At 48.7% G+C, this 11,578-nt stretch overlaps 1 protein-coding gene across 5 annotated transcripts in view; it reads right to left on the minus strand.

Annotated features, from left to right (window-relative positions):
• satb1b (SATB homeobox 1b) overlaps positions 1–11,578 on the minus strand; it is a 58,399-nt gene that overhangs the window by 44,515 nt on the left and 2,306 nt on the right. For 4 of the 5 annotated variants that reach the window (XM_062400136.1, XM_062400135.1, XM_062400134.1 and 1 more), the window contains exon 2: positions 113–351. In XM_062400136.1, coding sequence (XP_062256120.1) covers positions 113–326 — 214 coding nt within the window. In that variant the 5' untranslated portion in view covers positions 327–351. Of the gene's footprint in view, positions 1–112; positions 352–10,915; positions 11,082–11,578 lie in introns of those variants that run through there. The other variant, XM_062400133.1, reaches the window with a different exon arrangement.

Consider the following 11,578-nt stretch of genomic DNA (forward strand, 5'->3'; position numbering starts at 1 on the left):
GACTTTTGTTTCCTTTTGCTGTTGTCGATTAACTTTCTTCTGATCGAGTACACAAACGTGCAGCCCCCCCCCCCCCCCCCCCCCCCCCCGGGACACACCCTCTCCCTCTTACCCCTCTTGTGGCAGGTCTTCAGCAGGTGGCCGGTGGGTTTGTAGGGGACCCCGGCGAGCTTGGCCCCGGTGCTGCCCAGCCTGGCTCGGCCCAGGGGGCTGCCGTTCTGCTCCAGCCGGAGCAGCTTGGCCGGCGGGGCCTTGGCCTCGGCCATGCTGTTGACCAGCTCGGAGTTCTCCTTGCCCAAACACGCCTCGCTGAGATGGTCCATCATTCTCAGCACCTCTGCTCACTATCACCTGGGGACAGAGAGACATTCGAGTGTTAGCGGAGACGAGTGTGAGGGACACGAAACCAAGCACAAGAACCAGCAGCTACACAATCCTTTCCTGTTGATATCACTGAGGACGTGAATGGATATAGAGCAAAATAAAAAAGTGCTTTTAGTAACTGAGACCTCTGAGAACCGACCCGTCACGGCAGAATCTGTCAATTCGCCTCAGTGACGACAACTCCGGGCCGCGGTGACGTCCTCGTGCCGCTGTAATGTTCCCATTTTCCACCGCATGGATTATGTATGAGTGTCCCGCCGGAGACTCCCATGCAAGGGGGGGGGGGCAAACAAGCCCTGGTTTTTAGTGCAAACACATTAATTTGCTGGGAGATTCCGCTTGAATGGATACAGTGCAGTTTAAGGAACAAGGTTCTGCAGAGACAGAGAGAGAGAGGAGAGGCGGGCGGGCGGGTGGGGGGGGAAACTAACGTAATTCACTTTCTGTGAATCACTTCTTGTGGCTTCACATTCCGGGCGCTGCAGCTCGAGGAGGCAAAAGGCCGCAATGTCATCTCACTGCGACCCGACACACGCATCAGCACGTGTGTCCGCTTGGCCCCTGGGGCCACGCGGCTGCTGCAGGTGTGCAACTTTTAACTTGAGATCCTGCAAAGTGAAAAGTTAAACAAGTTTTTCGGGATCGAACGCACGAGCAGCAACTTTGAAAACAGAGTTGCTGACTCATTATCTGACAAAGTGAAAGTGAGGAGAGGAGCGGATGGGAGGGAAAGATGGATGCTTCACCCACAGGTGCACACACACACACACTGACACACACACACTGACAAACACACACTGACGAGAGCTGCCTGCAACTTTCAGGGTCACACTCCTGCGTGTATAAGAGATACGTGTTTGTGTGTAACTCTGCGAACACAACAGTGATTGTGTGTCTGCAGGTTGACGCACGCCGCCGATGGACTGCTGTTATCAAAAGAGCGAAAAGGGCGAAATCATCCACCCCCACACAAAAAAGATCATGAACTCCCCCATTCATAACATGCAATGAGGCAACTAATGCCCCACAAATAAGAGGGGGGGGGGTGGAGGAATCCAGACCCGGATTCAGCCTGGATCCAGGTCAGGATTTGTTTTGTTTTCATAATAAGTCCTACAGAATCAACTGGACCCAGAGGAGGAAGTTTAAAGGTAGAAGTTGAAACCAACCTGAGCAGCAGCACTTCAGCACTGGAGAGCAGACACCACCCCGCACGGGACGCGTCTGCTCCAAGTTTGGAAAAAGGGAAAAAGTCCTCTGCTGTGATCTGTGTCTCTGTCCCTGTCTGTCCCTACGCGTGCATGGCTGCAGGACGGAAGAGCTGCTCTTCAATGAACGAGTGTGTTCCTCCTCCTGCTCCTCTGCGCGGAGAACAACAACAACAGCGACCCGGCGGATCCGCGGAGGAGACGAGGTCGAGACGGACCGGGAGAGAAGAGCATCGGCGTGTGTGTGTCCGCGCGCGTGTGAGTGTATCGGGGGCTAACCCCGTCCGACTGCCGGGGAAAAGGCGACGACCGGCGGCGACACGCAGCCGCGTCCGGAGCTTCCAAGTGCGGGCGACGACTTCTGCGCTAGTTGGCGCCCCGGCATCCGAGGTGCTTCCGCGGCGGCGGAACGGGAGCAGCGGCCGCCGCCGCCGCTGGTGCTGCTGCTCCTCCTGCTGCTGCCGCGGAGAACCGGAGCAGCTCGGACACACACATGAACCAACAACCGCCCGAGAACCACGTAAAAAAAACACACACACACCACCGAAAAAAAAACAAAAATCAGGCTCAACGTCGGCTTGATTTCACCCGGAGATAAGCGGAGATAAGCGGGGGGAGAAACACTGAGGAGACGGAGGAGAACCGGCTCCGTGTCGCGCCGATGTGGACTCGAGATGCGGGAACTCGGAGCAGGTTAGCGGGGATTGAAACAACCACACAGCCACACGGGGTGGGGGGGCGGAGGGGGAGGTGAGGAAAAAAGAAAAAGTCTCGTTTACTTTCCCGGTGTCGAGCATAAATAGAGGCGGCACAGGAGAGCTGCTGCCCGCGGTAGTGAGAGGAGGAGGTGTCCTGCTGCCTGGTGGATCCGGACCGAGCTCCCCTCTCTCTCCCTCCCTCTGCCTCGATCTGTCTCCCCCCTCTCTCTCTCTCTCTCTCTCTCTCTGTGTCCCCATTAAATTATTAGTTGTATTGACTCATCACTCCCCCTCTCCCTCTCCCTCTCTCTCTTTCCTCTCTCTCCTCCTCTCCTCTGCTGCTCCCCCTCTCTCCTCAGTTCAGATGGCGTGGTGCAAGGAGAAGGGGTAAAAAAATAAATAATAATAATAGGGGGGGGGAAACAGAAGGAAGGATGGTGTGTGAGAGAGAGAGAGAGAGAGTGGTGGGGACTGTGAGTGTGTGTGTGTGTGAGAGAGAGAGAGAGAAGTGGGATAGAGATCATTTCAGTTTATTATAAGAAAAAGTAGAGGATGAGACAAAAGATGATTTCTGTACATCTCAGGCCCCAAAGTCCAGGAGTCAAGTGGACTAAGTACACACACACAGACACACACACTTAAACACATTCTCACACACTTAATCCACCCCCCCTACACAAACACACACACACACACACACACAATAGTTTTGAGGACACATGCATTCCTTAGCTCCTTAACCTAAACCTAACCCTAACCATAACATAAACCTATAATTCTAACCTTAACACCAAGTCTCAACCCTCAAACATGGCTCTACATTTGTGACCAGTCAAAACATCCTCATAATGATGGTATTGAACCAAGACATGCAAACACACACACACACACACACACACACACACACACACACACACACACAATGGAGAGGGTGAACGCTGGTGCGATTTCCGGCTGTGCGCGCAGGAATTTTTAATCAGCTTGATTAGTGTGAGGCGGTCCTGCATTTATTACAGGGAGACACACACACACACACACACACACACACACACACAAACACACACACACAAACATACCTTAATTCCTGATGTGCATTATTTTTATTTGACTTAACATTACACATTGAACACACATAACGGTAAAGTGAACTCTTTGACCTTCAGTCTCAGATGCACGACAGCAACAATGAAGAAAATAAAACCTCTGAAAAAACATGCACGTGTCCCCATCACAGAAAAAAACTAAATTAAAGGGAATGTCTGCAGAAAGTAGGTCCATATGTGAAGTCTCTTTATTATGAATGCTAATAAAAACTATTATTATTATAAAACTACAAAATAATATTATTCTAATAGAAATTGTACTAAAACACCAATACTACATTTTACATTTTACTTTCTTAAAATACCGCACCATGGAAGCAATATACACTCAGACTTTACAATAATAAATATATGATTTGCTTTAAAATCATAATGACAAGTCTCTTTATGATTTTCTCTAATATTTAGCTGTTATATAAATATAAATACAAAATGATTCAGATTTCAGAAATGTATTTTTTCTTTATTGTCATATAATCTAGATCAATTTAAGAACACTAAATGATGTTTATATATGTTATTAAATCCCATAATAAGCTTAATGCAGATCTAAATAAGAAGTGAAACCTCTTCATGCTTCAGGCAGAGGTCAGTGGTCACTGCGTCTCCGAGGGACTACTTCCTGCTCAGAGGAGTGACTGTTACTCTGTGTGTTTACCTCCACGGCAGGTCACAGCCTATTATGTCAAACTGTATTATATAAAAATATTAGACAAGCTAATCTCTGTTGATATTTGCAACAAAAGCAAACTGTCAGAGAAGAGGAGGAGGAGGAGAAAGGAGGAATGGAAAGTGACACAATCGCTGCAGACAAAAGCTCCACAAGTTGATGTGCCATCTATTGTTGTTGTGTCTTTATAAAAACTCCTGACAAGCTTTGTTGCTCCACAACAACAAATATTAGACAAGGTCATAGCTGTTGATATTGTCAATAAAGGCCTGATATGGGGCTGGTACTTCACTTTACAACGACCTAATAACTAGTTTACTTTGTGAAACCTCACAGTCACATGGGTCGTACAAAGAGAAAGAGCAGCAGAGTGTCTGGGGCCAAAGGTCAAGGTCAAGGTCAAGGGCGTGAAACAGGAAATATACTGAAATCAAGGATGTAAATTACATTAAAGAGCGTGAATGTTTGGCAACGGAGGTCAAATAAAAAGCCAGATGGGTCCAATATCTACATCAAACAGAGAATAAGCTTCTGTCCAGGTTGTGCAAGAACAAAAACAGGAAACCCACACACAACAGGAAGTGTGCGCACACCTACAGTGTCGCGAGGAGAACGTCAGAGGTTCACGAGGCGCCGCTGGAGGTCAGGCGTGTGTGAGAAATGCTACGTAGCGCTGCGTGTTATTTTTATTTAAGTAAATCTTCCGGGGCTCATGAATTCCATCTGTGTGAGACCGTAAATACAGTAATAGCACAGTGTCGCACACAAAGCTGCTGTTTCATAAACAAATGCACAAAAAAAAAACACAGACATGAGCTGCTCGGCTTAGAGAACAGAAAAAAACCACTGACAGGTGAGAACAGACGTCGGAGCGAAGGAAAAAACGTTCTTCTTAACGGAAGGGCGTTTTGATTTAGAGTAAATCTGGAAAAGCAACCGTGGAAGAAGTGATGGTGTGTTATTCTAACACCGCGGCGCACACGACGGTTACAGTTACACAACTCATTCATGCATCACTTGTGAAACCGAGTCATTGTTCCACCCCCCCCCCATCCACCCCCCCAATGTGAGGTCGAAAGTTTACCAAACTAAACAGCAGCAGGACGGTGGTGAGGCTCTTACTGGAAACAGTAAACTGGGAAACTCACCTTTCACACCTGCACCCACACCGAGGTGGCATCAGGTGTGAGCTTTCAGAGGGCGGCAGCTATTTTAAAAAGGGTCCCACGTCTGTGAGTGTGTGAGTGTGTGAGTGTGTGTGTGAGTGTTTAAACAGGAAATGGAGGTAGTTGTCGAACACACAAGCAGAGGTCGCTCTGCACGGATTCGCTGATCGACTCTCACCTGAGCCGCTGTGTGTGTTTCAGTGAGCGGCCGACGCACAGAGGGCAGTGAACCCCAACAGGAGACACAGCTGTTTGAATCAAGGACTCAAGCGCTGGAATAATCACCGTGTGTTTCAACCGAATATCAGAAATTTCAGGGTCACTGAGGAGAATCAGAATCTGCTGTTTATCCAGAGTTTCATGTGGAAAACGTCCCATATCTGAGTTTTTTGGGTCATTTTCACCAAAACAAGAAAAAAAATACACGAGAAGCATCGTTTTGTTTTTGCAGCGACGCGCCTCCTGCTCGTGTTCACCAGTGTCACTGTGATGTGCAGCAACATGAATCAGACAGGTACGCTGCTGCAGCCCCCCCCCCCCCCCCCCCCACACACACACACCAACAGAACCTTCACCTCAGCACATCATTCTGCATCACCTCAACCTGCACACGCCATCGCTGCACAACATCCTGGAGGTTGACACCTTTTCCACGTCGCGGTGTTTTACACGATGTTCACTGAAGCTTCTCTCGTCTCTCGCTCTCTTTGTTTTTGTTTTTTTACCCCCTCTCTCTCTCTCTCTCTCTCTCTGTGTCTCTCTCTCTCTCTCTCTCCTTGGCCGTGGTTTAGCAGCGTTTCGGAAAAAAACAGGAGCGCCGGTGAAAGCGAGCCATTGTCGGCAAATGCTCTTTTCTATCTGGCATGACGCAAGCAGCCGCAGTCATTTCCACTGTGATTGTCGGGCACCATCAGAGAGCATCGATAACCCCTGCCAGGCCTTGGCACCGCCAACAGGTGCCGGCACTGCCAGCGAGGGTTGGCACTGACGTGGCTGTGAAAACCCTCTGACATCCAGAAGGGCACAGATTTGCACTGAATGCACCACTGAATCAACACTGCTGATTATCAATTAACATATACCGTTTTGTATCACAAAGAAAAAGAGAGGGGAGAAAAAATGGGTTTTGAAAAACACCGAAAAGCCTGTTTAAAAATACTAGCCGTGTGCCGGTCTAATCACGTGCTGAATGCAGATTTAGCCCTGTTCAAGGTGGGTCTTTACAAGCCTGTGTGGCTTTGTGTCGGGCAGATACAGTATGTCGTGTGCCGCGCGTGTACACAAGTGTAATTGTTCGGGCGGTGTTTTGTGCTCGTTGGCCACGTTTGTAAGGAAAACACACAAAATGACAGGAGAACCACGACAGGCCGATGCTGCGTCCCAACAAAAGACACCTGGTGTTTAAATGTCAGGAGCCGCAGCATCACGCCGCGGATCCGTTTCACCTCACGGTCGGTTCCCCCCACTCGTCTGCAGCATCACATCTGGGCTGCTTCAACCACATGTTGCAGCTCTGAGGGGATGAGGCACGAGTTCTTTAAATCAAGACGCTAATAATCTCCACACAAAAGGGAGAAAAGACTGAAAAGGAAGGAGAGGATGTGTCATCGCTGGCGCCCGCTCTCACTGTACGTAGGTGTTGTGATGTCTTCATGCTCGCCACTTGTGATGCGTCTAATGGGCATTAATACGATTATTTGGATTACTAATACAAATTAGTCTGAGCGCACAACACAGAACAACACAAGCGCTGTCACCGGTTCAACTCTGAGCGCTTTCTGCAAGTGTCGCCCGCATTAAAACACACAAACACACACACATAATAGTGTTATTAGTGGCTGCAGAGGATTAAATAATCTGTCAACACACGCCTGCGTCAGTGTGGCTGCAGAATGGGAAACACGGCTGGTTTACATCAGATGTCGTGAATAACAAGCGAGCAGTTAAATGAGAAGTATTAAAAATGACAAAAAGATGAAATCAATCTCCCGCCTGAACACAACAGAGAGTGAATGGAGACGATGGTGTTTCCTGCGTTAACGATGTCGGGGGTGAGCTGTTTTCATATCGTGAATGAAGCGACGACAAAGGGAGGATTCTGACACTCGGGGGAATTAAGAGATGATTTAGTGCCGTTCGTGTTTCCCGGGTCATTATGTGGCTGAATGACTTTCAAAGTGTTACAGGCTGCCCCCCCCCCCCCCCCCCCAAGACGTGTGTTATTACTATAAAATGTTCCAAAAAAATCAATGTGGAAAGTCTGGACACCTGCGATCATCCTCTCCTCTGCACAGGTTTCACTTTCCTCGTCCTCTTCTCTGAAATTAACCTGTTTTTGTCGCTGCCGCCTTTTTTCTCCTTTTTTATTCTCATCTGTTGCACAAACACACAACTTGGCTTTGTGTGTGTGTGCGTGGAGTTCAGGGGTGAGACGCTCTATTAATGTTCCCTCCTCAAACATCTGAGCACCGGGAAGAATTGCCTAATCAGTTGTTACAAGGTAACCACAGATAGACTGAATATTCCATAATGAACACAATCCACCAAATCAAATTAGCTCCGTGTTTTTCCATCAGCCTCTAATACGGCGAGCGTGGCTTTCAATTACTGGTGAAATAAGGTGATTTCTACATTTCTCATATGTCCACGCTTCAGTGTGGGAGGACGCGGGAGAGAAAGAGACAGAAAGAAGAACAAGAGAGGGGGGGGTGGGGGTGTAATGAACCGAGAGTCGGCTCCAAAGTGCTTAATTGTTTTATAATCATATGAAGTCGACAGGAATAGCAGCAGAGTGAGTGGTCTCCACCTCAGGTCTGTGGAACAGGAAGGTCTCACGCCCGCCGGCCTCCTCAGGTCCCTGCGCTGAGACCTGGTTGTGTGTTTTTTTTGTCTCATTTGCCTCGTTCTCACCTCGTAGCTCTCCGCTCTCGACACCCACACGTTCTGGTGTGCGGTGTGCACTGTACACACCGTGCAGCTCCCACTCGAGCTGCACGCCACACACGTAGACGCCACACCTACATCCGCCGTGCAGGCTGCGCTCGAGGCCAACCGGGCCCCTCCGCCTTCCGGGGCCGGGCCCTCGGCCTGAACCCGGACTCTACAGTCGGCCTCTGTGTCACCAGGTCCACATGAGCCCGTCATTACCCCTGAGCCGCGCCGCCGGGTCAGTCTCAAGTCACAGGAATCTGCATTAATGATTTTAAACTGGATTCCCACCCGGGCCCGCTGAGAGGACCCTTCATCGCCTTGTTTATCACCCCCCCCCCCCCCTCCCTCCCTCACTCTCCCTCACCCCCCTCGCCGTTATCGAATTATAAAACCAATTAGACGTAGAACAATCAACAGGCATCAGAGGAAAGGGAGTTTTTTTTTTTTTTTTTTTTTTTTTTTTAAAGAAATTACTTTTCTGTCACTGCTCGCTGGACCCCGGTCATCACATGACCGAATAATTAAACTCTAATTTCAGCCTCGTGGATTCACAACAAATAAATAGAGTTAGAAAGACAGTCGGTGTTTGTGTGTCTGTGTGAGTGTGTCAGGAGAGAGAGAGAGAGAGAGAGAGAGAGAGAGAGAGAGAGAGAGAGAGACAGATACTGAGGCTTGGCCTTGGCTGCACAGGCTGAAGGGGCGAGAGAGGCCAACGCATCCTGCAGGGGCAGAAGGGGGGGGTGGGGGGTGAAGGGCACAGTAACGCGACCTCGTGTGGGGGGGGGGGGGGGGGGGTTCTGGTAGTGTTTAGGAAATGAAGGCAGGTGACGGGATGGTGTTACTCGCCTCGGCGTGCCAGGAGCGACGCTGTGCACCGAGATGAAGGGGAGAGATGCAATATGAGCATGTAGGGGGGGGGGGGGGGGGGTGGGGGGGACGTGTCTTAATATCGAGGCTTATGCAGAAGTGTTGAATAAGAGGTAAAGACTTAAGGATGAGGTTCTTTATCTGCACTTTTTCTCCTTTGCACGTTTAATCCCTTGTCAAAGGATGCGTCATCCATCCAGTCGAACAAAACAGTTGATAAGGCAAGGGTGTGTGTCTGTGTGTGTGTGTGTGTGTGTGTGTGTGTGTGTGTGTGTGTGTGTGTGTGTGTGTGTGCGTGTGTGTGAGGCGGAGGGAGAGAATACAGTATCTGTTGAAATTGTTTCATAGGAGTATGTGGGTGGGTATTAACAACCTGATCTTAGCGGGATGTGCCTCCTTCTAAATCGCTCTCTTTTTCTTTCTCCGAACAAAGGATTCAGAAAAAGCTCCACAGATCGGATGAAGACAAGCGTCGCAACGAAACACAATGAGCTGCTTTTTTTTTTCTTCCTCTTCTTCTTAAAATAAAAAAATAAAAAACACACACACACTCATACGTCGAGACTTGTAACAACGTAATTTGAACCATGAAAACTTAAATGTAAACGATATTGGCCACGGTAGCAAGAAGCGCGCTAAACGACAACAAGAGCCACAACACGCACACAACACACAACACAAAAAATCCAAACATAGGAGGGATGTCATTTTGCAGAAGCGTGACGAAACCGACATGACGGACTTCAGTTTTATTATCTCCCGGGGGGGGGGGGGGGCTGATTGTGAGGACCCAGAAACAATGTGACGCTTTTATCACTAAGCCAAGGAATCTGGATCAACAGTATGCAAAACATATGGCAGAATGAATCCAGTCCAACGTGCTGGGACAACGTAGAATAACCACCACTACCCCCCCCCCTTCTCCTCTTCTCCTGCTCGTATGAAAGAACTTTTTTTACAGATAATGACAAAATGAGTTGTAACTCCCTGAATCACACACACACACTGCACTGTGCACCCAGGGTGGTATGTGTGTAAGTGTCAGAGTTAGAGGAGGAGGAGGGGGAAGAGGGGGGGGGGGGGGGTCGTACATATCTGAGCCCTGGAATGCAGCCGTCATTATTAACACACCAACCTTTCTTTTTTTCTTATTCTCTCAAACCAGTTGCAGCATGTCATCATAACAAAATAAACACTGGGGAATCATTGTTATCTGTCTCTGCTATTAGTAATCATAACAGAGCTATTTCGTACAAGGGGGAGGGAAGGGGTGTGTGGGGGTGGGGGTAGGGGGGGGGGGGGGGTGTTGGAATCCCCAAAGAGCCACACATAAAAAAAAAAAAAAAAAAAAGACGAGACAGGCCTCTTATTTACTGGCGACAGTCTAATAAATACATTTGCTGGCAGCTAAACAGGTATTTACTGGGCTGCCTACCACAGGTATAATTTCACTGTTTGCTGAGCTGTTATTTCGCCACAGTGATAATTATCGAGGTGGTAAAGAAAGACGATTAATGGTTTTAGCCGAGATATCAGCCTCAGCAGAGTGTGAGGCACGGCCCAGGTCTAAACTCCCAGCACACACTCAGCAGGCGGCGGTTTGAAATATTCTTTTTTTTAATCCATTGCTGCAGGATTTTACACAAAGCTCAGACGCCGTGGCTTTGTGTAAGAATATAGATTTGTTTTTTTATTTACATGTGCAAGGACAGAAACTTTCCCCCCAAGTTTTTGTATCTTTTTCGGGAAAGCAATACAACTGATTCTGCAGAGTATAATTACATTTTTAAGCAAAGTGAAGAAGCGATAAAATCATCTCACTCCAGAACAGACCAGACGACAAAAACAACAACGGAAAACAACACAACAAAAAAAAAGAGATCACAACCTGTTGTCTCCGACGTGGGGACTAATTGGTCTCTCAGGGTCACGGGACAGAGTTTGCTCTCGTCTGACGAGCTGCTCTTCATCGTCTGTTAACCCGACTGATGCTCGAGCGCCGGGCGAGTCCACACGTCGCTCTACACTCCTCTAGTCAACACACCGGAGGAGTGTGAGCTCTGACGGGTTAGACCTAGAGCTGCTCTCGGTGCCTTGTCCTAGAAAGAAACGCACCCGGCGACCTGAAGTGACGCTCGAGAGGATGTTGTGATGCAAGAGCATCGCGGCGGGGGGGGGGGGAAGAGAGCAAGACATCGCACAACTGTTTGTGAACAACACACGCTGATTTCCTGCTCTTACGCTACACAACTACAACGCTACAGTGAACGCAGTGTGCGCTGGTTTCGATGAGTTGTCCTGCAAACACAACTAGAACTGTAAGTCGGAGGCAGAGAGGTGGAGAGGTGGAAACACTTAGGTGTTTTCCCAGGTCTCCTCCTAATTGTAAACCTCGGTAGGGTTATCGTAAGAAGTGTGAACACGACAGAACACATTCAAATGAATTAATCACACACTAATAAGCTGGGGCAGATGTGTGGGCTCTACTGCGGGATGTGTGTAACCTGGCAGCCGTGTGCAGCATGATTCTTATCATTCCTGCCAAACAAGT

Source organism: Platichthys flesus, chromosome 11 (genome assembly GCF_949316205.1).
Source record: "Platichthys flesus chromosome 11, fPlaFle2.1, whole genome shotgun sequence".
Lineage (NCBI taxonomy): Eukaryota > Metazoa > Chordata > Actinopteri > Pleuronectiformes > Pleuronectidae > Platichthys > Platichthys flesus.